The sequence below is a fragment of the Gymnoscopelus braueri genome (assembly GCF_963280865.1).
Source record: "Gymnoscopelus braueri genome assembly, chromosome: 2".
In the NCBI taxonomy this organism is placed as follows: Eukaryota; Metazoa; Chordata; class Actinopteri; order Myctophiformes; family Myctophidae; genus Gymnoscopelus; species Gymnoscopelus braueri.
In genome coordinates this window covers 59,206,192-59,233,982 of record NC_137604.1, presented here as the reverse complement: position 1 = coordinate 59,233,982, position 27,791 = coordinate 59,206,192, and the positions used below count along the sequence as shown (strand labels likewise).

At 40.9% G+C, this 27,791-nt stretch overlaps 4 protein-coding genes across 4 annotated transcripts in view; 2 read left to right on the top strand and 2 right to left on the bottom strand.

Moving 5' to 3' along the window:
* The first annotated feature begins 2,095 nt into the window (after window positions 1-2,095).
* LOC308097351 (actin, cytoplasmic 2) lies at window positions 2,096-8,740 on the top strand. Its single transcript, XM_080445110.1, has 7 exons — window positions 2,096-2,192; window positions 3,641-3,765; window positions 3,996-4,235; window positions 5,403-5,649; window positions 6,017-6,208; window positions 6,718-6,899; window positions 8,003-8,740. The coding sequence occupies exons 2-7, from the start codon at window positions 3,643-3,645 to the stop codon at window positions 8,144-8,146; spliced, it is 1,128 nt and encodes a 375-aa protein (XP_080301236.1). The 5' UTR covers window positions 2,096-2,192; window positions 3,641-3,642; the 3' UTR covers window positions 8,147-8,740.
* Window positions 8,741-13,493: 4,753 nt separating this feature from the next.
* On the top strand, window positions 13,494-17,852 carry LOC308096608 (F-box/LRR-repeat protein 18-like; the record flags this gene model as incomplete). The annotated part of the gene is made up of 4 exons (XM_080444023.1): window positions 13,494-13,514; window positions 15,305-15,439; window positions 16,400-16,705; window positions 17,826-17,852. The coding sequence occupies 4 exons, from the start codon at window positions 13,494-13,496 to the stop codon at window positions 17,850-17,852; spliced, it is 489 nt and encodes a 162-aa protein (XP_080300149.1).
* LOC308076372 (uncharacterized protein) lies at window positions 17,606-24,102 on the bottom strand. The gene is made up of 5 exons (XM_080416605.1): window positions 23,988-24,102; window positions 22,686-22,891; window positions 19,556-19,660; window positions 18,279-18,365; window positions 17,606-17,969 (listed from the first exon to the last, which is right to left on the bottom strand). The coding sequence occupies exons 2-5, from the start codon at window positions 22,884-22,886 to the stop codon at window positions 17,889-17,891; spliced, it is 474 nt and encodes a 157-aa protein (XP_080272731.1). The 5' UTR covers window positions 22,887-22,891; window positions 23,988-24,102; the 3' UTR covers window positions 17,606-17,888.
* Window positions 17,606-27,791, bottom strand: part of LOC308076346 (uncharacterized protein) — a 35,318-nt gene continuing 25,132 nt past the window's right edge. The window contains exon 5 of the transcript XR_013932280.1: window positions 17,606-17,730. The gene's annotated coding sequence lies outside the window, so the exon portion shown is untranslated. The remainder of the gene's footprint in view (window positions 17,731-27,791) is intronic.

Below are 27,791 nucleotides of genomic sequence, written 5' to 3'. Positions count from 1 at the left end.
ATGAACTATAATGACTGTGTGTGTGTGTAAGTAGTAAGTAGAGTGAGCCAGGCTGAGCAGGCTTTTATAGGCCCTGCACACAAAATAATTAAGTACAATGCCAGGAATTAATCCCATTAAGTCCCGTGACGAATCCACCCCAAGTTTTCCATCAACGTTTTCTCATTAGGTCATTGCTGTGCTGCTGACATCTTCCAGTCATGAGTGCATTTAAGGCAGTAGGGTGGCTAGACTGTAAGAAATCCCCAGCACTCATTGAACCTTTTGTAAAACTCAGTCAGAGAGGCTATACTGTAATGCAGTCTTTCTCAACCTTTTTCAAGTCAAGCAAGGACCCCCACATTGATATGTATTTGGCCAAAAGATTTTGTGCCAGGGACCTCCAGAAGCAAAGATTTGAGTAAAAAAATCTGTTGAAAAAACTACATGTATTCAAAGATTTTCACACATTTTCAAGATTAAAAAAAAATAGCAGATCTACAAGCTCATAGTGACGCACTGTGAGCTTGTACATCTGCTATTTTTGAATAGCCAAAGTATAAAATATGGTTAAAGTGGTTAAAATGATTGTGACGCTATGTTAACTAATTTAGCTGGGGACCCCCTGGAACCCCCTCACGGATCCCTGGGGGTCCCCGGACCCCACTCGTGAGAATCCCTGCTGTAATGCAACTATATATGGACCCTTTATTGCACAAAGTTGCAGGTTTACAATACAAATGACTTATTTACTTGCATGAATTCCCATGAGATTCATAATTAATTGTTAAGATGAACTGGGTTATGCTTTGATACACTTGTTTCTCAACCTAGGGTCCGGGGACCCAAGAAGTGGACCCTTATATAGGTCTGTAACTCTGAGGTATAAGATGAGGTAAGATTATGATTAGCATAGTGCAGTGGTTCTCAAAGTGGGGACCCCCTGGAACCCCCCCTCCTTGAGGGGGGGTTCCAGGGGGTCCCTAGCCAAATCAGAGATTTATAGTTATATAAGAACCAAATGGACCCATGCAGGTCTGTAACTATGACTCGAGAGTGTACAAATGGAACCACATGGACCCCTTCTCTTCGCAGATGAGTGAGGCTGGGACCGAGGCTACATGGACCCTTACAGGTCTGTATGAGAGTGTACACATGGAACCAAATGGACCCTTACAGGTCTGTAACTCTGAGAGTGTACAAGTGGAACCAAATGGACCCTTACGGGTCTGTAACTCTGAGAGTGTACAAGTCGAACCAAATGGACCCTTACGGGTCTGTAACTCTGAGAGTGTACAAGTGGAACCAAATGGACCCTTACGGGTCTGTAACTCTGAGAGTGTACAAGTGGAACCAAATGGACCCTTACGGGTCTGTAACTCTGAGAGTGTACAAGTGGAACCAAATGGACCCCTAATAAGGGTCCTTTTAGATAAATAAGCACTGGGTATTTCATAGACTCTGGGACTTGTCCCAGAGATAAAAAAAAAAGAAGAAGTAGGCAATCAAATGGGGGTCCACAGGACCACAATGGAAACAAGCTCCCAGGTTTTTTTGTGTTATCCTTTTAGCATTATTGTATAACTGTAGGCTACCTTCAATCAACCATCCATGGCCTAACCTTGCGTCGCAGCGAGCTTGTAGATCAGCTATTTTCAAAACATTTTTTAATACATTTTGAAACCTGAAATGACTTTCTGCATAATGAGTACTTTTACTTTTGGTACTTTAAGTACAATTTGATACCAAATACTTTTGTACTTTTACTCAAAGTAAAATGTGAATACAGATCTTTGACTTGTGACAGAGTATTTCTTTATTGTGGTATTGATCATTTTACTTAAAGTTAAACAATATGAGTACTTCTACTTCTTCCACCACTGAGAATCCTGGCATCTTGTTAGTTGGGTTAGGACACAGCAGCAGCACAGCCCCATGCATTCATACAGTGTCTCTGTCTGGTCTGGCTGTACTGGGTGGTATAGGCCACACCCTGTGGAAGCCAGCAGACCAATCGGGCAGCGCTGTGAGGAAAGATGCCCTTATATGGAGAGAGGGGTTGCACCCTGCAGCCATGCAGCTCCTATAAAGACTTCCTTCACACCGGGTTAGGTTGCAGTCACTTCTTCTCTGACATCTGAGCAGCACGCAGCAGGACTTATTGCACTGATCACCACCTTCTACCTGAGCCGACACAACCCTCAACAACACAGGTACAAGCGGACAGAACATTATATTACATCTACAGTGTTTGTTTCAGATGAGATGAGACATCATTTAGATGTTTAGTTTGTGGAGACTGATCTTGAATTGGGGTTCTTTCTATTGTAACATCTGAAAACTAAATTAAAGTAACTAAAACGGTGTGGTTGGGGTAGATGAGTCAATATCAGCAGTTTTTTAAAGTTAAGACTTCCTTTTACTTAATACAAAAAAGTCTGCTCTAGTTTTGAAGCTGAATGAATCAGTGTTGCCATGTCTGCTTATTATAAGCGACTTTGGGCTGCTTGTTATAAGCTACTTTGGGCTTGTTTTACAAGTCTCTTGTAAAATATTGGTTTGCGATGTGTACATTTATTTTTTTTACCAGTGGTTGTCAAATAATGTCATGGACCTCCCAATTCTATTTCAAGTTTTAAAAAAATTATGGATGGCATATCTAACAAGCTCACAACGTGTCGCTGTGAGCTTGTAGATCTGCTATTTTCAAATGGTCTATATATTAGATTTAATGCTGCCTAGTCTCCTTTTGGGCTTGTTTGCCAAGACCTGGTTGCTTATTTCTCTATCACAATCTGGCAACACTAGGTATGAATGATTCAATGAATGAAATCAGCTGATGCGTGTTGACGGTGTCTCAGGTGTCACTGCGAACTCTCAGCTTTGTATTTAATGCATGATAAAGACCTGTCACTGTTGTACAAACCTAGTTTGATCATTTACTGTAAATAAGAGTTGGACATCTTATCTAGGATTATTCATGCCAACAACACGTCCCCTGCCAACAACACGTCATAACTTCAGCAGCTTCACTGACAGTTTTGTCATGGATGTATTTGATCCCGTCTGACTTATCTTCATATCTATGATGGATATGCAAATGTAAAAATTGGTAAAATACAGCTCTGATAATTCTGTGACTTTATAATGTAAAGTTTAGATGGTAGACTTATAAGCTGTAGGCCTGGATACTTTGTTACAAGTTGACTTTCAATGAAAGCCAACTTGTAATAAAGTATCCATGCCTTTCATCCCTTTTGTCTGCATAATGTCGACTACTCTTTAATCTGAGTCCTGACATCTTAATTAGGTTAGTCTAGTTAAAGGAGGGAGTGGCCGGCCTGTCTGTTTCACAGTCCTGTGTTGTTCTCTCTCACACACACCGGACCGTGCCGTACCGGGCCGGGCAGCCGTCATCCCTAAGCTGCTCTCACTATTGCCTTATATGGTCATGGCGAGACAAGGGAGAAGAGAGAATGCCTTTGTTTCACAGCTATAGATTTCCACACTGGGAACTTGCGACACCCAGTGTCCGGTCTCTGTAACTGCAAGGGTGATTTGAATGGATTACAGGATGGGATGAATGTTTTATAGATGCGTTTGGCAGCACACATTCCATTTTCTCTTTTTCTTAACTTATTTTTTCCCCCTGTTATTGCAGACATGGAAGATGAAATCGCCGCCCTCGTCGTTGACAACGGATCTGGTATGTGCAAAGCTGGCTTTGCAGGAGATGACGCGCCCCGTGCCGTGTTCCCCTCCATCGTTGGACGTCCCAGACATCAGGTACGCAACGCTGCACTGACAAACTTGGATGGATAGAAAAACATGTATTATCTCCTATAAAATATATATATATATTATATACTTAAATTAGCCAATATACAAGCTCGCATGTTAAGTAAATTAGTTTTCAGGATTCAAAAAGTGAAAATATGGAGATGAGGTGTGTCTGCCCCACAGCAACGATATCCTCTGATGTTTGTTAACCCTTTGTGTGCCTTCCTCCTCCCCAGGGTGTGATGGTGGGCATGGGCCAGAAGGACAGCTACGTGGGCGACGAGGCCCAGAGCAAGAGAGGCATCCTGACCCTGAAGTACCCCATCGAGCACGGCATCGTCACCAACTGGGACGACATGGAGAAGATCTGGCATCACACCTTCTACAACGAGCTGCGTGTGGCCCCCGAGGAGCACCCCGTCCTGCTCACAGAGGCCCCCCTCAACCCCAAGGCCAACAGGGAGAAGATGACCCAGGTAAGAAAAAAACTGGGGACTTACAGGAAGATGTGGGGCTGGGTTATGAACCAAAAATGTTTCGAGACCCGACATTTAGAAAAAACAATAACCGACTTAGCTGGCTCATGCAGGGTTACATGTTTTATTATATCAATGAATCGTCACAACAGATTATTTTTGTAAATAATCGAAACAATTAGTCTTGACTACTTCAATCTGTATTCTTGTTGTACAAAAATGGCAGATCTACAAGCTCCCAACACGATGCATCGTGAGCTTATAGATCGGTTACTTTCAAGTGACAAAGTAAAAGTAGCAGAAATGGCTGCTCTACAAGCTTACAATGTGAGTTCTAAACTTGTAGATCTGCTATTTTTGGAAAATGTTTGAAAATGCATGAACATTTTTCAATATGGAAATGATTATGCAAAATTGCGACAATCTCAAATAATTAACAACAGGCCTAGTCTAGTGTTCCTCAATCTGTCCTCTTTGTTTTCCTCCTGATCGCCACTCTCTAGGTCTCCTCTTTCCTCAGCTGATCTTTTCTTCTTTAATGGAAGCTTCAGGTTTCTGCCTCCTCTGTGTGCACTTAGACTGTAGTAAAGGATTGGTTGGAGCATGGGCAGATATGGGTCATGTTTGATAAGCCACTCCAGTAGATGTTGCTTGGTAACTAACTGCACCGGTGTTGTGTAACAAGATGAAAGGGTTGTAGTGGAGAGGGAATTGATGTGAACTACTAAAATAAGTTGCATATGAACCAAGGGTACTTGACTGCAATGTTCTGGCATGACGTGTGTTGTGTTCTAAACCGTGAACAAGCTGAAAGTGCTGCGATTGTGGATTATTGACTATTGTGCTGACTAGCAGTGGTTCTCAAAGTGGGGTCCAAGTCTTTGTGGAAATTTATGGAACTTCTTCCTTTTCTTAAAATGTAATATCTTGTTTGAAATTTTCATGTCTGAAAATGTTAGTAGTTTTGAAAATCTTTTGAATTTTATTGTATTAAACCAAAAACATAATAAGAAAATGGGATATTACTTGTGACCCATAAAAATGTATCCACGACCCAAGCATGGGCCCTGACCCAGTGTTTGAGAACCAATGGCCTAGAGCAATATTCATTCTTTGTGAAACAGAAGTGACTCATCATCTAACCCACCCAACCCTCTCTTCATTCAGATCATGTTCGAGACCTTCAACACCCCCGCCATGTACGTGGCCATCCAGGCCGTGCTGTCCCTGTACGCCTCAGGTCGTACCACCGGTATCGTCATGGACTCCGGAGACGGTGTGACCCACACTGTGCCCATCTACGAGGGCTACGCCCTGCCCCACGCCATCCTCAGGTTGGACCTGGCTGGACGCGACCTCACAGACTACCTCATGAAGATCCTCACAGAGAGGGGCTACAGCTTCACCACCACAGGTTGGTAAACACCTTGAAACCACACATTGAAACCAGCCAAACACCTCATCCCGATGCTGAAACCAGCTAGAGACGGCTTTTAGTGTTATATTGTTGCTGGAGGTGTAAAACCCCTCAACATCCTGTCGGCGGTTTACACCACAAGCAAACTTAAACCACTTAATCCTTAAGACTTGGTAAACAGGACATGAGCTGGCGCTGTACTTTCTGCACAATCTCTTGGGCAAAAATAGCTGTAGATCTGCTTTTTTTTTTTTTTTGGCTAAAGTTCTCCCCAGAATATGCATGCTGGGATTCCAAGTGGTTAAAGAATATGAATATATAGTCTTCTGTTAACTAATCTCCATTCTCCTCTTCCGCCCAACAGCCGAGCGTGAGATTGTGCGTGACATCAAGGAGAAGCTGTGCTACGTTGGACTGGACTTTGAGCAGGAAATGGGCACCGCGGCCTCGTCTTCCTCCCTGGAGAAGAGCTACGAGCTGCCCGACGGACAGGTCATCACCATCGGAAACGAGAGGTTCCGTTGTCCAGAGGCCCTCTTCCAGCCCTCATTCCTCGGTGAGTCACTTTATTCCAGTCATTTGGATTACCTTGCAGCGAGCATGTCTTCTATGGAAGCATGTTGCGCAGCGAAAATAGCCGATCTACAAGCGTAGTTGTAGATTGGCTATTTGAGTATTTAAAGCCAGAGTCTGACTTCTTCACCCGGTTGGCAGTATGTAAAACGGCAGGAACAATATTGCTAAACATCATCATTTTACGTATTGGCTCATTTTAAAACCGTTTCACAGTCGCCAACCCCAAATGGGGTTTGGCCATACACATTTTCAGTCGTGAACTTTAATATTATTTTGCTTTAATCTATGAACAAAGATGACCTGCATCTAAAATGGGGTGAAATTATTTATCGATTGGCTCAGAAAGTTGACGTAGGGTGTATTCTATTATGTCCACCAAATGTGAATGCTTGTTCCAGTATATGCATTTCGCTGCATGGAATTAATGATTAGTTGAAGCCCTAATCTAGACCGTAGGCTTAACGCTTGGCTCTCTCCTCCTACATGTAGGCATGGAGTCTTGTGGTATCCATGAGACTACCTTCAACAGCATCATGAAGTGCGACGTGGACATCCGTAAGGACCTGTACGCCAACACGGTGCTCTCCGGTGGTACCACCATGTACCCTGGCATCGCCGACCGCATGCAGAAGGAGATCACATCCCTGGCACCCACCACCATGAAGATCAAGGTAAAACCTTGTCCTTAGATCCATTACAATCCCCCTTGTACTGTGTGGCGACAGCATTGACAACTGCTGCCACTTGGTGGATGGTACGAGTTAATGCAGTAGAACAGCAGTCTTTATTTCCTAAACCTACAGCATGGCTTTATTTGTTGCGAACGCAGCGGAAGGAGGCGCGCCGAAGGCGCGCCTCCGCGCAAGTGGAGCATACTATGAAACCGTGCTCGGCTTGTGTGTGTCTCTGGGTCTCTGTGTGCACTGCCTGTGTGCACTGCCTGTGTGCAGCTCCTCTGAGATAAGTAAATGTCCAATTTAGACGTACCATACATCAAATGAAAGGTCTTTGAAAACTGAACACACCTGTCAAGGTTGCGTTTAAGCCCGCCCCTTCCCCCGGAAGCCACGCCCCGGAGAAGGCTCCTAAAAACTCCCCATTGAAACCCCATGTTAAATGAAAAGTGCCCGAATCGCTCCCAAACTTTTTCTACCCCCCCTAAGTGGGGGTCTACGAACAAATACTTCGGGCTCGGATTTTGGCTCCGCCCCCCGGAAGTGGGTGAAACAGGCACTTCAAACACTTTGTTGAATTGTTCAAAAACATTCCAAGTTTTTTTTTGGGGAATTTGTATTTTTCTAAGATGCTCCTATTAACGCAGTTTTTTTTTTATTGGTTACCTTTTTTTAAATTTTTTTTCATTCTTTTTTTATTTTTTTTGCGTTCGCTTACCGCGTTCGCGCGTCTTACTTGTATTGCACTAGTTCAGTGTCTCCCAAACTGGGGTCCAAATGATTTTGGGGGTCCTCAGATGATTGGCTTAATGTGAAACATTGTTGTCTAGTATACACAGGGTATCAGCCCATTTCTAATGTGACAATTTAAGGCCCTTTCAATACCAAATATCACGTAAGAAAAAGGCAAACATTGCGAAAATGGCCGATCGACAAGCTTACCTCCTTGCAGTGTGAGGCTATTTTCACTATTTATTCTGTGGAACCGAGTCAAACTAAATGTAATGCCTATTTTGGAGGGGTTGCTGAAAAGTTTGTCTTTATTCAAAACCACTGTAGTGTTAACAAAAACTAACCCATGATCCATCTCTTTTTTCCAGATCATTGCTCCCCCAGAGAGGAAGTACTCCGTCTGGATCGGAGGCTCCATCCTGGCCTCTCTGTCCACCTTCCAGCAGATGTGGATCAGCAAGCAGGAGTACGACGAGTCCGGCCCCAGCATCGTGCACAGGAAGTGCTTCTAAACGGACTGTAAAAAAAACAACCCTCGCACCTCCTTCTACAAATCCTTGATACAGCTCTGCGTCTGCACACATAACCTTGGCACACCGACACACACTGGCGTGTGCAGAGCCTGTACCACCCTCCTCTTCCTCACCCTGACCCTCCCTCACCACTACGGCTATGGTACCATGACCCCCCCCCCCCCGTGATTGGTGGAAACATTTTGCAGGAAGTTAACTGGCCGGAGTGAACCAGGTGGTTTGTGTGCGTGTGTGTGTGAAACATGTCATTTGTTTGTGTAGGTCATTCCAGATGTCTGTCTGTTTGTTCACCACCTTATTTGCCTCTATGAAGGTGTATTCACTGGTGGGTGTGCTGCCCAACAGAACGTCTATAGTATTTGCTTAATGTGTAAATTATCTGAAACTTGTTTTTGTACTTTCAGCCTTAAATGATATATACTTGGGGTTCCAGTTTGTTTTTGTCATTATGCAAAAAGACAAAGCTTTTACCTGTTTTGTATGGAGGTGTAAAAGGTTTGTTCATGGGGCCTGTTGCCCCCTCTAGTCTACACTGACCAGTAAGAGCCCAATAAAAGTGCACATGTCTGAAAACTGTTTCTGTCCTTGGTCTTTTAATCCTGATCATTCTCAAGATTTTAGACGTATATTTTCTACACCTGATCTATTGACATGCATTTGGTCCAAGTTGTTGCCCACCTGACAACAAACGGCTTTGTGCTCTCTGTGGCATCAAGAGAAACTTGAGCGTGACTTCTTTCCACTTTGAACAGTTTCCTGTGCTGGCATTTTAACCATAGAGCCTGCCTGCTTGCTTGGGGATAAATTGAATATCGTGTCGGGACTTTGACACGCTCTAAATGTCATAGAAAAGCAGGGAGACCAAATGCAACCACCCTAATTGTATACGTTCTATTGTATTAACATACTCTACCATACAGATTGGCCAAAATTACATGTATTCACAAATCAGTTTCATAGTGCCCAAGTTTATATATCTTAACCACTTCCAGCTTGGTGTCCCTATTTTGGGAATTTATTATTGGCTCAAAATAAATATGTACACAATGGAGCTTAAAGGTAGGGTGTTGTTAAATGGCTCTGTATTCTGCTACTCATTGAGACTGTGAAGGAGTCTGTCTCCAGCTCTTTAGTAAGCAGAAAAAAGGTCAGGATACCAATTTTATCAGGATAACTCGTATACAGATTAAACAAGTGGGGAAGTGATGAGACTATGAAATGCTAAATTAAAACTGGAACACTATAAAATGAAGGTGATAAATGGGTACACTCATCATCTAGTGCTTAAGCTTTAAAAAAAAACAGTTTTAGCCCCCCAAAAATGTCACCCTTTACCTAGTTACATAATTATGAACTAACTATATGGTACACATCTAAAGCGCCTCGCATTGTATGGGGTGAATTTCCTTACAGTGATAAATGGCAGTGAATGATCACATTCATCATCCTATGATGACTTATGGTGACTCATAGGATGGCTGGACCATAGGTCCTATGAATCATAGGATGGATGGACCATAGGTACTATGAATCTTCATTTATACTCCTGATGGAGAGAGATTATAGAAGGACAATCAATTGGTCACTGAGCAGTAGGATTAGCACAACAATGTGACCGCTACAGTATACCATACATGCCTTTGCACCACATTAAATATGGACACAGGGTCATTTTAAAACATAAGAGTCTTGCTCAGGGACAAATTTCATTTCACCGACACATATGCTGGCCTGGCCTGGAATCGAACCTGGGGCAACTAGGGCCTCTGGCTCCCTAGGCGGGCTCACTAACCACTCAGCTATGGCCCCCCATATACTCATTGATAATTGAACTGTGCTATTATTTGGTATTGTTAACCCATAATTCTGTCCCAGTGGATGCAATACTTTATTTCTGTCTTGTCTTGTTAAAAGGTCTTGCATGTATGTACAGTGTATGTCATACTTTTTCTAATCCAAATGTATTTGTACTATTTTTATTAACTTTTTTCAAAAGAGAAAAAACAGACAAAGGGTGGGGGGGGGGGGTGGTGGTAAAGAGAAAAAGAAACACAAATGACCAACAAAGGCAAAAAGAAAGACAGTATTTTTTTAAAACTTTTTGCACCACTGTTGATATATACCGATATACATATAACCTACACAATATGCTCTGGGCTCTAGTTGGCAAAATAAAGTTGTTATGACGTCAATGTGGGCGTGGTAAACCCAGCGAAAATATCAGACCTACAAGCTCATATCAGAGCCGTATAAGAGAGTTATGATACTAGCGTTGACTCCCGTTGTAAGAATGGAATGCGGAAGTGCTATCTCAATGAGATAGTTCCAATGTTTGGAACTATAGAGCCCATAGCGCCCGCTTTGCGGCGAGATCACAGCGTGACGTTACTCTCTCTTCTACACTCTGGCTCATATGAACCAGTGTTGCCATGTCTGCTTATTATAAGCGACGTTGGGCTTGTTTGTTCTGTAAAGTTGCTTGTAAATATTGAGTGCGTTCGGAAATTGCGCACCGGAGCACACTCGCCTATTAGTTTGTATTGACCAGTGCGCTCAGTGCTGTATTTCCGAACGCACCCATTGTTAGTTGCGGGATGCGATGCTGTTATTTATTTGGGCTTGTTTCTAAAGTGTAGTTATTTAGTTTGGGTTGTTTTCTAAATGTTGTTTAAACCAGTGGTTCTCAAACATTTTCATGTCAAGGAACCCTAAATTAATAATTATTAATAAGTCCACGCGTATCTCCATCTAAAAATATGTTGTGCCAGGGACCCCCGTACCAGATAGCCTATGTGTTGTTAAAATGTTTTTAAAAATTACAAAATATTTTTGTTTTTTTTCCAAGATTTGTTTGAAAATAGCTATTTTTTAAATAGCTGATGCATGATATAGCTTTAAAGTATGGAGTTACATTTTTGTCTTTATTAACTAAACAAAATAAAAAGATTTGAGACAGAAAAAATTGTATATCTTTGCTCTGTTGATTTGCTTGCTTATCTCTCTCGCAAAATCTGGCAAGACTCTAGCCATGGTCATGGATCCAAGGCGGTCATCTTATCTTTCATGACCGTCATGGATGAATTTCAACCTGGGTTTTGCAGTTTCTGTTTTTGTGGCCCGTACATCTACATAAACGTTCAATTTCAAATATAGTATATACATTATGGCCACCGATGTTATAATTATATACGGGTCCTCAAAAGTACCTGTATCTTCCGTATTCTTCCGTGTTTTAATCCGAACGTTGGCTATTTTTATCATAGAGTTATAATGTATCAGAGTGCAATACACCTCCCCAACCTGAACCGATGGGTTCGCGTAGTCGAAAGCATAATGGAGAAAATATGGAGAAAATGGCCACCAATCGGATTAAAATGCTTTTTATTGAACAATACGGAAGATACGGGTACGTTTGAGAACCCGGACATAATTGCAGCATCCGTGGCCATGGGATTAGTACTTTATATTTGAATTTTGAACGTTTATGTAGATGTACGGACCAAAAAGAGAGAAAGTACAAACACTTTTTTGAAGTTCATCCATGACAGTCATATAATATATGACAGTCACTCTGGCTGTAACAGGAAACGTGTCCGTCTGTCAAAACGTTCCGGTGGTGTGTCGTGGCTCAGCCACCATTGGATTCCTTCCGGAGAGAAAGCTGTTCCAGTTAAAGATCAATGAAGCTTCTGTCAACATAACTGTAGCCTCACATTTACTTTAAAACTATGAGTACATCTGTGAATTTGTACTTCCATGTACTGATGTTCTCATGTCTTACTAAATAAAGTACATCAATCAATCAATCAATCAATCAATCAATCAATCAATCAATCTATAGCAGGAATAGTAGAGGACATGGACTATCAAATTGAACAGGTTAGACCACATTAATTGACTTATATAACGTTGTTCCCCAACTACCTTTGTGTTTAGCTAACTGTAAACTGTAAGCTAGTTTAGCCAGACGACCTAGTTATTATTATAACAGCCTATTGGAAAGTGCATGGCAATAATTTGTCATTGTAATGAAAATTGTGATTATTTATCACACGTTTGTGTAATTAACCAATTGATGCTTTTGATGTGTATTTTAGTGGCCCCACATTCAACCAAATGATTGTGCTGCTGTCGTGTATAAGCCCGTTTGAAAGACGGAGTAGGAGGTGTTTCCTGGTGGTATTAATCACACAAGTTTGCAAGGAGTCCGGAGGAGTCGTTTTCAACCATCTCTTTATTGTCAAAAAGGCGAACAAATACAATGGTCAATGTTGTACTGCGCAATGTCTCTATCTAAGGTTGATGCATTTATACCCTCCAAATGTTACTGTTTCCGAGGCGGGCCTTAACACCCGCCTCCCAGTGACAGAACATTCGGCCAATCACAGAAGCTCTGTCCTCCTGTAGCAGCTAGCCAGCTACTGTGTGACGAACTAGTATGCACACGCAACAGTATTTTAGTTCTTAAGCTGGTTTCACAATTAGTACATTTGTTACTTGATTTCATTAGTTAAGCGTATCTTTGTTCAATTATCTACATTCAGTATTTTACACACATTAAAATAAGACCATTAAATCATTGCAAACCAAAGTTACCCTCATACAGTCTTATTTAAAATACAGGTTCATTTTGGAACTACAGTGTAAATAAACATTTATCCACCGTGACTTATTTATACTAGTTCTATGAAAAGGAACTTAAAGAAAGTTCAGTGGTTACTGTCTTGGTATGAAAACCTCATTGATTCTAATAATAATTATTGGTACAGGTGAGCTATATGTCAGACGGTTTACCACCCCTGAAGCCAGCTGTCTCCTGACCCTGGAGGTCAGATAAGAACCCCTTATCTATCTTGAATTCCAAGGAGGTATTTCTAATCTATGATACCTGCTTCAAGGGGTCCCTCAGGGGGGGCATCTGTTCATACTCTGACTATCTAATTGCCCCACCCTAAGAGGTGTACAACGGTGTGTCCCAACCTGTCTGATTGTAAGCCCGGTACTTTTCCGGCCAGCACCTTATTTTAGTAAAACAATGTACTTATATAATATTTCATATTTGTTGTAGCCTTCAGTCTTGAATACACCACACTGCTGCACACTAATTCCATCATGCTGCCAAAGCCTGTTTTATTGGCACAATCTTTATTTATAAAACACATTTAAAGGTAGAGTAAGTGATATTTGTTGGATAAAACCAAAAGTGTTTTTTTGTTAAAAGGTTAAAGCACTATATTCTGATAGTAATCATTGCTATAGAGTGTTTGTTCAGTCACAGGGGTCTCTCTAGCTCTTTGATAAACAAAATATATTTGTAGTTGACACAATGTCAGCCAATCAGGAGAGAGTATCCATTTATCAGCTTAATTTTTTATAGTGTTCCAGTTCCAATTGTGTCAGCTCATTTCTTTGTGTCATCACTTCCAATTACACTTGTTTAATCTGTATCCTGACTGAGTACTATATTCTGATTGGATTAAATTGGTATCCTGACCTGAAAATGCATTTTATGTTTGATAAAGTGTTGGAGAGACCTAGAGACTCCTGTTACTGAACAAACACTCTATAGCAATGAGTATATCAGAATATGGAGCTATCTAACACTTATTTTAACCAAAGAAAAAAACCACCTACCTTAACATGACCAGGTCAGCCAAAGTGCTATACAGGTTTAACAATGCAAAGCAATATAAAATGTAAACAAACATATTTAGAATACTAGAAAATGTGCTCCTCGGAGCACAAGTCTCCACCAGCAGACCCGTGCTATTTTAATCAAATGAAATCACTTACCCTATCTTTAACCATAGTTTTAGGAATGTTCTAATTCTTACTTAAAATAGAACATGTATCTACTGTATCTAATGAGATACAGTAGGGTAAAAGATATATCTTTTAGTTAAACAAAAAGTTCTTTGTTAAAAGGTGAATGTTAAAGAAATATTTATTGGCCTTTTCTTCCAGAGATTGTAGCAATCTTTGCTGTGTCATGCTGTCAGCATTTGTGGCTCGTCTTCGTTTTTTGTCATTTAGGGATTCTTTGTCTCTGTTTAGTGTTCTTTCTGTGAATCTTGAGGGCTTCATTTTCGGTGGTTTATATAGTGTGATCAGGTTGATTCTAGTTGCACATTGATTCTAGCTATTTATATATTTATATTACATATTGTGATGTCACGTGAAACTGACCAATGTTAGGTGTTCTCAGAGGGACACACACACGCACGGACGGGTGATTTGTACTGTAAGGTACTGTTCCAATCAAGACTGATTGATCCTGTCTTACCTCACTTCAAAAAACAAAAATGGCTTTTTGAAGTGACACACCTATTTATAGGATTTTATTTCGTCATGCGTCCCTCTAGCCAATCAAAGGCATTGGTGTCAACATATTGACACGTGTCACGTGGAGCTTGACCAATGTTAGCTTGGCTAGGAGGGAGGTGAACACACAGCGGGACGAAGCGAAAACATACTCTCCGCCTCCGGCGGAGACAATAATACAAACAAAAGGAAAACAAAACAACAGACAGTTTGGGGGAAAGCTTAGGGTGCCTTGCTCAACTGTCACAAGGCCAGGGAGAAGAAATGAACCTTTACTAGATATTTAAAAACATTAAGACCTGAGGCCATCCATTCGAAAATATGTTGTGCCAGGGACCTCCGTACCAGATTTGTGTTGTTAAAATGTTTTAAAAATATATTCAAAATGTTTTGCCTTTAAAAAAACACATTTGAACACATTTGTTTGAAAATAGCATATCTACAAGCTTGTAGATCAGCTATTTTCAAATAGCTGATGCATATAGCTTTGAAGTATGGAGTTACATTTGTGTCTTAACTGAACAAAAGAAAAAAGATTTGAGAGAGAAGAAATTGTATATACAGAGCAATTTTTTTATGAAAACAAAATTAGATCAGCAAGCAAAAGAAAAAGATTTACATTCAAAATAATGTTTTTGCTCTGTTTATATTTTTTCTACCTCAAATGTTTTTCTTTTTCTTTAGTGAATAAAGACAACCCCAAAAATGACATGTATTTGGCCGCGGACCCCCCCATCTGAAAATGTTTTGTGACAGGGACCACCAGAAGAGAAGATTTGTGTTAAAAAAAATCAAAACACGGGTTTGTCCGATGAGATCCTGCTGTGCATCCTGCGTCACGTCCCCGTGGGAGACCTTCTGCTGAACTTGGCGCGCGTCTGCCGCAAGCTGCACACACTCTGTCGAGACAAGACCCTGCTGACCCACGTCTGTCTGTCTGAGCACTACACAGTAAAATTAATAACACCTCATACAGGCCTCCTGTCACAATTACGGTAACCTAATAATCGCCCGACTGCAAATACTTTGCATAATTATCAGAATCCTTTCCATTCATCTACGTCAAAGGTTCCCAAACGTTTCAGGCTGTGACCCCCCCCAAATAATCATTTTTGAACTGGGGACCCCCCCCCCCCCAAAATAATCATATTTGAACTGGGGACCCCCCCAAAATAATCATATTTGAACTAATCATATTTGAACTGGGGACCCCCCCAAAATAATCATATTTGAACTGGGACCTCCCCCCCCCACACACACACACACACACACACACACACACACACACACACCCTGGCAAGCCCTTGGAATTGTAGGAGTTGAGGCATTACATTTAGTTTGACTGGGTTCCACGGATAAATATTTAATGTTAAAATAATTAAATGTGTTATTAAATGCATTGCCTGTTGTGTAAATATAGTACATTATGTATTTAGATTATTGACACCAGTCACGGTCAGTCATTTCTGTGTATAATTATTTGTCATATCTGCCCTGTGCAATGTTTGTTTACAAAGCCTAAAAACATAAATGTGATTTTGATTTATTTGTTGAACTCGTGAAATCGTTCAATGCCAAAAAACACAATTCAATCGTTAATCACAAATTGCAAATATTTGCAATGACAGCTGACCATCAACCAAAACCCTGAACTAACTATATTGTCTCCGGATTCAAATTCAAAAGCATCAAAAGTAGCAGATCTGCAAGCTCGAAACGTGTCGCTTCGCGCCGCATTTCGAGCTTGTAGATCTGCTACTTTTGATGCTTTTATGTGACGCTGTAGTATGATCAAGTAGGCCATTAATTTACGAAAAAACACAAGAAGTTAGAATACGTAGATAAGAGGTTTCTGCCCAACAGCAACGATATATTTTCCGACTCGTGTTTTTTTCCCCTCCCTCCCTCCAGGCCAGTGACCTCTCGGTGCGGCAGATCCTGAAGCAGCTGGCCAATCACGTGCAGTCCCTCAGCCTGAACGGCTGCTATTGGCTCTCGGGCTCCACCATGGAGCACCTGGTCCGTTGCCGGGCGGTGACGCGCCTCGACCTGGGCGGCTGCCGCCTCACCTCCCTGCGCCTCTCGCGCCTCCTCTCCTCCCTGACGCTCCTCCGGTCGCTGGCGTTCGACGTGGCGCCGGGCTTCAACGCCGCCCAGCTGGGCTCCCCTGCTCACGCCCAGCTACGGCGTGGTGCCCTGCTGTGCCCAGCTACGCAGGTGAGAGGAATGACCCCCATCTCAATATATTTTGTTCCAGGGACCCCAGAAGCAAAGATTTGAGTTACAAATGTTCGCTTTGAAAATACAGTATAAATATTCAAAGATTTGCGCAAAATCTTCAAGATCTTTAAAAAATAGTAGATCTGCACGCTCATAGCGTGGCACTTGGTGCCACGCTATACAGTTTACAGTTTGCAGTTTAGGCATTTAGCAGACGCTCTTAATCCAGAGCGACTTACAGTAAGCAAGGACACAAGATAATACATCATAATACATCATAATAGGGCTAAATGTACTTAGTTACTTTGCTGCACCACTGAGCAGCCAATGAATGACAGGCTAGCTTTCACCAGGTGTAATGATTGCTGGAGTGTGAAGAGACATGGGTTGATATTAATGGTCTTCGAAATATATACATCACACAGCTTAGATCTTTGGATTAAATCAGAGAGCAGACCTGTGCGAACTTGGTGATGTAAAATACATATTTGTAGTGTAAAAAATTTGGCCACAGTGACACAGTGAAAACACGGGGCATTTCTCCTCTGTCCTTCTCTCTCCCCACTAGCAAAACCGATTGGAAATGCATTGGGTGCTTAAAGTTAAATATTTCAAAAACTGCTAATTATTTCAAAAAGAAAAGCACAAGCACACGTGTCCACAGTAAGCTGGATTTTTTAAAGTTTGAATGGAGTTTCTAAGTGAAAGTATGTGGGAGTAGTTAGGTGCCATACTTTTGGGGGAGAATAAATAAATAGTGAAGATATCTATAGTGTGCTCGCTGCTGCTGCAGCGAGCCCACAATTAACCATTTCTAATCAATGGAGCAATTATTTTTGACTTCTTGTTCACCTTTGGAGTTACAACATGGCAAGGTAAATACACAACCCAAACCTCTACCAAAGTGGTCTTGCCCTTTAATGAGTACTATCAGAATTTTACAAAAATATATCACTTAACCTACAGTAGCTTTAATAAAGATTGAAGATAATTTCATATTACAAAGCATTCAGGCAGTTTACCTTTATTTTTGATCTTTAGCTTCAACATATGTATTCATTTTCAGACATTTTCAATGGCATATCCATCTTAATCGTGAATTAATTCATATTCACAGACATTAGTTCTTATCACATGCTCCTGATCAGTGGTCATGTTTAAACTCATTCTCGTTATGCTGTCAGTCATCAAAACTGCTCATAATCACGTGTGACCCAGGTGGTGGTGTTGGCATACAGTGCTTGTCCCATACAGCAAAACGCTGAAAGAAAACAACACATATAATGTATGTGTTAAGTTTGGAGTATAAGATACAAATATAATTATAATAGTAATAATAATAATGGTAAAGTAAGCTAATAAAAAAAGTTTAAGTTGGGACGTTTAATCACTTTTTTACTATTTTAAAAAGAGCTAAAATAGCAGATCTACAAGTTCACAATGCATCACATCGCAGCACATTGTGAGCTTTAGATATGCTATTGCACTGTATAAAAAAAGATTGCTTGTGAAATGCACAAATGAGATAGACTGGTAAGGACAGACATTAGAAACATAGAGACATATTTACCCTCCTCTGATCTGCATGGCGAACACAGTCGATGTAAGGATCGCTGGTGTTTGGATCCGAGCTACACACAAAACAACGAACCTGGAGCTGACAGACAGACAGACAGACAGACAGACAGACAGACAGACAGACAGACAGACAGACAGACAGACAGACAGACAGAGATGAAACACAGACAGATTAACAGACAACTTCAAATTATGCTGGTTCAATCTGCACATAATTTATACATAATTTTAAAGAAAAAAATGTGTATTTTGCTGAGACTTTTTATTTATTTATGGGAGATGAAAGTCCTTCCAGTGATGTCATCAGAAGGATAATAATAATAATAATAATAATAATAATAATAATAATAATAATAATAATGATAGAAAAAGTGCTCCTCGGAGCACAGGTCTCCGTCAGGTCAGGTAGGTTATTGTGGGCAATGTTCGGAATTCGGGAATCAGGATGGAATATGAAAAGTCGGACAGATCCGTCTTGATCACATGACTATATGATAATGTGTACCGATTTGCGTAATGTTGGGACAAAATCTGTAGGAGTAATATAAAGATATGGGTTTTGCTAAAATCGCCCTCCTGGTGGCGCTATAACAGGATAATGTTAAAAGGGTGGCATTTCTTCCTCTGCATAGTGGGAATGTGTGTACAAAGTTTCATGCCAATCGGACGCTGTGTTCATGAATTGAGGCATTTTATTCAAAACGGGCAATTCCTACAAACTTTAGATGCCAATCTTAGCCAATCAGGATGGAATATGACAAATCTGAACGACCGGTTTGGTTTAATGACGATAGAGACACTGTGTACCGATTTGTGTGATGTTTGGGAAAAATCTGTAGGAGTAATAGTTTTGAGGGAAAAAAACTGCCTCCTGGTGGCGCTATAACAGGCCCATGTGAAACATTTGGGGCAGAGGTTTTGCTCTGGCATCCAGGGAGTGTGTGTGCACAGTTTCACATCGATCAGGCCAACGATGTCGGAGATTAGCTGTCCCCCCACACACACACACACACACACACACACACACACACACACACACACACACACACACACACACACACACACACACACACACACACACACACACACACACACACACACACACACACACACACACACACACGGACAACATAGTCTCTGCCACACCTTCGGCCTGGTGGAGACAATAATAATAACAATAATAATAGTATTTTGTTACGTCTTTAGACTTCACTGAGCCTTCATTGATCAGAGTTTCATAATGAATGTGATGTAGCCTATTTCACTAACCTTTTTGAATCGACACTCAGGGCGATGTGTGTGGTCATTTGCACCCGAAGCCTTTCTGCATACTGTGTTCTTTAAACGCACGTCGATTCTCACCCGGGGTGTGAGCTACAAGAGAACAAGAGAAGACACCCAATTCAATTCAAGTGCCAAATCCCACTTCAGCATGCTAACTTCCCAGTAGGAGAAAGACTGTAGCTTCTATTAGCTTGGAATCCCCATTGATGATGTCACTGGTAGGCAGGCAGGCTTCTCAACAGCCCACCAGTGAGACACAGAGTGAGTAGACTGAAATGGTACCATCTAATAATGAGCATTAGTGAGGATCAATTATATGAAGATAAGGTTGAACATATAGAGCAAAGAGTTTGTCGTCCCAATGCCCTGAGTAAGCATGTTTGGGGACGGTGGCTGGGGGAAAACTCTCCTTTAACAACACATTGACTGCCAGAGTTTATTGTCTCCGCCGAAGGTGGAGAATATGTTTTCGCTTTGTGTGAGCAAACATTGTTAGCCAAGCTAACATTGGGCAAGCTCCACGTGACACGTGTCAATTTGTTGACACCAATGCCTCTGATTGGCTAGAGGGACGCGTGACGAAATAAAATTCTATAAATAGGTGTGTCACTTCAAAAAGCTACTACTTTTTGAAGTGAGGTAAAACAGGATCAATCAGACTTGATTGGAACAGTACCTTCAGTAAGTCCAAGTCACCCGTCTGTGCGTGTGTGTTTCCCTCTGAGAACACCTAACATTGGTCAAGCAAAGGCGCAGAAGGCCAAAGCTAAGAAAGCATACTCATCTACAATTGTAACGTAGAATAGGACTAGAGTTGAAATGATCCCACAACAAAGCCGAACTCTTAATACGTGTCAATATGTTGACATCAATGTCTCTGATTGGCTAGAGGGACGCATGACGAAATACAATCCTATAATAAAAAGGTGTGTCACTTCAAAAAGCCGTTTACGTTTTTGAAGCGAGGTAAGACAGGATCAATCAGTCTTGATTGGAACAGTATCTTCTAGTCCAAATCACCCGTCCGTGCGTGTGTGTGTCCCTTTGAGAACACCTGACATTGATCAAGCAAAGGCGCAGAAGGCCAAAGCTAAGAAAGCATACTCATCTACAACAGTAACACAGAAGAGGACTAGAGTTGAATTGATCCCACAACAAGACCGAAATCTTAATACGTATTAATATGTTGACACCAATGCCTTTGATTGGCTAGAGGAATGCATGACGAAATACAATTCTATAAATAGGTGTGTCACTTCAAAAAACCGTTTACGTTTTTGAAGCGAGGTAAGACAGGATCAATCAGTCTTGATTGGAACAGTATCTTCTAGTCCAAATCACCCGTCCGTGCGTGTGTGTGTCCCTCTGAGAACACCTAACATTGGTCAAACAAAGGCGCAGAAGGCCAAAGCTGATCAAACACACCAATCAACTGCTGAAACTGTTCAAGACAATGAAGATGAAGAAGACAGACAAGTATTTGAACAAACCAGTCAATTATGACGACTCCCATATGATAGATTGCTTCAATGTAAACAGAGCATTGCTTCAATTAAACAGAGCTAAGAATCATAAAGAAAGAATGAAATTAATCAGAGACAAAAAATCGCTAAATGACAAAAGACGAAGACTAGCCATGAATGCTTACAATATGACACAGCAAAGATTGCTACAATCTCTGGAAGAAAAAGTAGAAGAGTCTGAAGAGAACATCGAAAGGAAAAAAAGGAACTGGTCAGAGTATTTAAATAATGAAAGACAACATCAACAAAAAAAAATCTTCTTTTTATAAATAAATATTTCTTTAACATACACCTTTTTATTTAACTACAGTATATATCTTTTACTCTACTGTATCTCATTAGTTATTGCTATGATAATATAATTGCTATAGTCTGCTGGCGGAGACTTGTGCTCCGAGGAGCACATTTTCTAGTTCATAATGTACTCACCCACTGCCAGAGGACCGATTCTATAAATGTCTTACAAATCCTAACAGTTTTCTGAAAAACGTAAGTTTCTAGTGGTTCTCAAACTTTTTCATGTCAAGGACCCCCACAATTATATGTATTTGGCCGTGGACCCCTATCTAAAAAAAACGTGTTCCAGGAACCCTCAGAAGCAAAGATCTGAGATACAAATGTTCACTTTTAAAGGTATATATATTCAAAGATTTGCACAAATGTTCAAGATTTAAAAAAAATAGCAGATCTACAAGCTCGTAGCGCGGCACGAAGTGACACGATATGAGCTTGTATACCTGCTATTTTTGAATAGCCAAAGTCTAAAATAATGGTTAAAGTTGTTAAAATCTAAAATGACACAGATGCTTTCCCAGTTATAATGGGTTAACATCCAAGTGTAAACAAACAAAAAAACACCACACTGATGATAGTGATGTCAAACAAGTCTATGAAGCTATCTTTTAAATCTACGAAAAGGTTTAATCTGCAACACACTTTTATACAATATGTAGTGGGGTTCCTTGCTTCATCTCTCTCTTAGCTAAGACGTCCTTAGCCTGAAAAACATTGAAGACCCCTGTTCTAGAGGTTACAAGTAAGTAAGTGTAAGTGCATTCCACACTTAACATACATATATTTTTTCTCGACTTGAAGCATTTTTTCAATCACTGATCATTCCACTGCATTATAGCCTCACTATGTAACTTTTTATGAATAGAATGTAATTTTGTCCAATCTGTATGGTAGAGTATGTTGATACAATATAACTTATACAAATGGGGTGATTGTATTTTGTCTCTCTGCTCTGAGACATTTAGATTGTGTCAAAGGTCATGTCTCACCTAGACACAGGATCTGACACAAATTTTGACCAAAGGTCAATATTCAATTTATCCCCCGAGCAAGCAGGCCGGCTCTATTAGTTCAATGGTAAAATTGCGCAGGAAACCGGGTTAAAATCCGGGGTAGAAGAGGAAAGTTACATAGTGCTGCTTTAAGTTAACAGCAGATACATTGGAACAGCTCTGATATGTGTTTCACAAGAGAGCACACTTACTCTATCATAACGTAAAGCTACATTAATTAAAACAAAACACAATGCAAAAAGTATGATTCAAAACACAATGAATACAATAATAGGAGGATATTACCGTTGCTACTTCACCGATTGTCCAGAAGTTCAGATGTCCATGATTAAGTTGTCGATTAGCTTTATTCACAGCCAGATCAACAAAATGCTTCAGGCGAGGTTCCATCTGGCTGTAGCTGTTGTGTGTCTGTCCTGTCGCCAGGCAGAACACACAGCTCAGGAACAACAAGCACACACTGAGTCTCATCATCTTCTGCAGCATGGATCCTGAACAGGAGAATATAGGGTTAATTGTGTAGACCATTGTTTTTCAAAGTGGGGTCCGGGGACCCCCAGGGGTCAAATCTTTGCTGCTGGAGGAGGTCCCTGGCACAACATATTTTTGAGATGGGGGGTCCGCAGCACAAATAATACATATCATTTTGGGTGATCTTGACATGAAACAGTTTGAGAACCACTGGTGTAGACCTTCAGAACAGAGTTATTACAGTAATTGACAAAATATTTTAGTAAGTGTTAAATAAGTGTTAAATAGCTCTATATTCTGATAGTACTCATTGTTATAGACTAGAGTGTTTGTTCAGTAACAGGAGTCTCCATGTCTCCAGCTCTTTAAAAAAACTGAAAATGCATTTTCAGGTTGGGATACAAATGTTATCCAATCAGGATAGAGAACTCAGTCAGGATACAGATTAAACAAGTGTAATTGTTTAATCTGAAATGAGCAGACACAATTGGAACAGGAAAAATTAAGCAGATAAATGGGTACTCTCTCCTGATTGGCTGACATTTTGTCACCTACCTGAAAATGTATTTTCTGTTTATTAAAGAGCTGGAGAGACCGGGAGACCCCTGTCTGTTATTGAATAACTGCTCTATTATGCTTTCTAACAGAATATTAACCTTTTAACAAAAACGTTTTTGTTTTAACCAAAGAATATCACTTACCCTACCTTAAACTGAAATTAAAACAAAAACTAGGCTTCACAAAAAAACAATAGCTAACTGCAACTGTATTGTCTGTTTACAAAACTAAGTACAATCATACATAAATTGTCCTTTATCTTTTGTCAGTATCCAGTTTTTTCTTTAATAATATAGCAAAAATACCAAATCTACAAGCTCTCGACACGTTGAGAGCTTGTAGATCTGCTATTTTTGCGATATTTCTGAAATCCCACCCCTGAATGCCCGATATTTACAATCAAACAACTAAAGCCAACACTAAATCTAATAAAAAACTAAAACCTTTTTTCACAAAATGTAAAATTAAACTGGCACATTGGTTTTAAAAACTGATTAAAAGTTGAAGTCAAAACGGATGACAAATAAAAACAAATAAAACATTCAAAACCATGATTACCTTTTGCTTCAGAGGAGAATCTAGTGATGTCTAGTTGGTCAAAGCTCGGTCTATAGAGCAGTGGTTCACAAGATTGTTTTTCCTGGGAGCTCCCCTTACTTATATCTGAGACAGGCTGAGACCACTCCCATGACACACACACACACACACACACACACACACACACACACACACACACACACACACACACACACACACACACACACACACACACACACACACACACACACACACACACACACACACACACACTCAAAGACAAACACAAACACAAACACAAACACAAACACACACACACAGGTTTGTATATACTTGTGAGAACATCAACATTTTAAAGAGTTATTTTATGAATGCCATTTGTAAGAATGCCTGAGGTCTTAACAGTGCCAAGATCGCGTCAACACGTTCTTTCAAATCCATCGCTTGAGTGCCAGGATTCCTAAGAACGAGTTGACACGTTCAGAATCAGAATCAGAATCAGAATCAGTTTTATTGTCACATCACAGGTTTACAAGGTAAAGAAGAGGGTGTAATGGCTATTTTGTTGGCTCCCAATTGCTCATCAAAACCCACTGATGCACCTATGTGGTGGCTCTACGCAGGCGAAATAACACATTTTCCACAGGTTTGAGTTGTAGTTTTTGTGTTGCTTTTACTCCAAAACATGTACATAAACAGATACAAACATTTCTCTGTCATGGCATTGTTCTGTGTGCTGCTGTGTGTGCTGGTAAAAACCATTTGTCCCTCAGGTGCATCCTGTCTCACAATCACTTGTCTCCTGATATGCCCTAGAGGCGTGCCCTTGGTGCCCACAAATCTATACCAATTAATCAATCAACTAATAAAACTAAACATGCTAAAATAACAACTACAATAATGATAATAAACAAAAACAGTGAAATGGCTTCTACACTCCGGCCCCTAATTGTGCAAAATATGAACACAATTACAAAAATACATTTCTAAAGAAGCCATAAACAAGAAAAATATTTTTCATTGGTATGTAGTATGTGTGTAGTATTTACGCTTGACTGAATCTTCTTTGTTGAACTGCAAAAAAGAAAGAAAGAGAAAGATGTTGAAAATAAAAGTTCTCTTTCACAGTCTAGTCTGTTGCCTCCAAGAGCAAACAGAGCTTGTTGACAGGTCTTTCCAGTATACTGGTTTTCGTCTGAAGACGTGCAGTGCGCACTAGGCCTTTGGCATCTGGTTTAGCCTCCAAAACTCTGCCCATTATCCATGAGCCTCTGGGAGCAGTAGCATCTGCAACGAGGACAATGTCTCCAGGGGTGAGGCATCTTTTTGCCTGTAACCATTTTTGTCTCTCTTGCATCAAAGGAAGATATTCAGAGACCCACCGCTTCCAAAAGAGGTCAGAAATATATTAATAATAAATAATAATAATAGCTTGAATTTATATAGCGCCTTTCATAAACCCAAGGACGCTTTACATAAGAACAATGAACAAATCCAGACAACTGACAACTGAACAAACAAACAAAAAACAACTATATGCCATAAGCCTGAGAGAATAGGTGTCTTTTCAATATTGAACCTGTTTCCACCTTCTTCTGGCATACAGATCTCCTCGATCAAACAGTCCAGGGGGCAAAGCTGGCTTTCCTTTTAACAGAAGGATGTGGTTTGGTGTTAGAGCTTCCAGATCATTTGGCTCATCTGAAGCTGTTGTGATGGGTCGACTGTTCAAGATTGCTTCTACCTCACAGAGGACGGTTTGCAAACCTTCATCATCCAGTGGCTGTTGATGTAGAACAGAATTTAGCACATTTCTCACCATGCGTATAAGGCGTTCCCACACGCCTCCCTGATGGGAAGCTGCTGGAGTATTGAAATGCCATGTCACTCCATCTTGCAGTAGAGCACCTTGGATTTTTTCATTGTTTAAGGCAGCCAGGGACTCTTTTAGTTCTCTACTGGCTCCAACAAAATTAGTACCATTGTCGGATCTTATGCTCGACACTTGACCCCTTCTGCAGATGAATCTTCTTATGGCATTGATACATGAACTTGTATCCAGACTGTATGCCACTTCGAGATGCACAGCCCTGCTAGTGAAGCAGGTGAAAATCACTCCATATCTTTTAATAAGACTTCTTCCTCTTTTTATGTCAATGGGACCAAAGTAGTCTACCCCCACATTGGTAAAGGGTGCTTTGTCCGGCAAAACTCTCTCCTTTGGCAAATCAGCCATTTTTTGCTCACCAATCTTTCCTCTTTGACGTTTGCATATGACACATTCTGAAATGATTTTCCTTGTTGCAGAATTAGCATTGGTGATCCAATATTTTTTCCGCAGATGGCAGAGCATGTGATTTCTTCCTCCATGTCCCAGCTGTTGATGAATGTGTCGAAGAATGAGTGATGAAACATAAAGATCCTTAGATAAGATAACAGGGTGTTTAGTTTCTTCTGGCATGGATGATCTACACAAGCGACCACCAACTCTCAGGATTCCATTTTCCAATACTGGATCCAGTTTATACAGCTGACTGTCCTTCTTGACACTTACAGCACCAGCTGACAATATGGCAATTTCCTCTTTGAACCTTTGACTTTGTACAAAACAAATAATTGCCTTTTCTGCCTCTGCATGGTCTTCAGGATGCAAACTGTGCCTTTTGATTGTGGTTTTGAAGTTGTACATTCTTTTTGTTACTTCAATCTTTTGTTTTTCCAGATCCATTTCATCGACGCATACTGCAGCATGGATTTCCTTTCTTGTCTGTCGCAGCAACATGAGACACTGCTTGATTCTCAGAAACCAGGCTACAGCAGTCTTCAGTTTTGACCAAGTCGAAAAGTAGTTGATCAAACAGTTGGTATGATTCTCTGTGTTTGTAGCAATGAAATTGACTGTCAGGTCCCTTTTGACCTCTGGGTCTTCAGCAGCAATTCCATGGAATTCCAAGTCAGACTTAGGCCATTCCCCCTCTGGCCCAGAGAGAAAGCCAGGTCCATTGATCCACCTTTTGCTTGTCAAAAAGTCAGTGGCCTTCATCCCACGTGTAACGTCATCGGCTGGATTATCCTTTGTGCCAATATACCTCCACTGTTCAACACTGGTAGCTTCCCTTATGACTGCTGTTCTATTCGCAACAAAGGTATGGAACCTCTTGGTTTCGTTGCTGATGTACTTAAGTACTGTTGTACTGTCCGTCCAAAAAACAGATTTTTCCAACTCCAGCTGCAACTCTTTTCGCAGCATCCCATCAACCCTTACTGCTAGAACAGCAGCTGTAAGCTCCATCCTCACAATTGTGGTCTGTTTCAAAGGTGCAACTCTGGCTTTACCCAAGAGAAATGCAACATGCACCCTTCTGTCATCATTCTCCATCCTCAGATAAGACACAGTACCGTAGCCATCTTGACTGGCATCAGAAAAGTGGTGCAGCTGTGCACTACTGGGCTTGCCAAAGTTTCTGGGTTTGAAGCAGCGATCCACCTTTAACTCCGCCACCTTTTCAAGGCCGTTTAGCCATTCTGACCACTGCTTAGAGAAGAACTGAGGAATATCTTCATCCCACGCACACTGTCTTTTGCAAAGCTCTTGAAGAATCATCTTGGCTGACAAAGTGTAGGGTGAAAGAAATCCCAAGGGATCATAAAGTGAGCTGACCACTGATAAGATGCCTCTTCTTGTCTGTGGTTGTTCTTTCATGATGGTCATAAACTGGAACCTGTCAGTCTCAACACACCACTGCAATCCAAGTGCCCTTTCCAATGGGAGACTGTCCTTATCCAGATCCAGCGCCTTGATTTCCTTTGCTCTGCTCTCTTGTG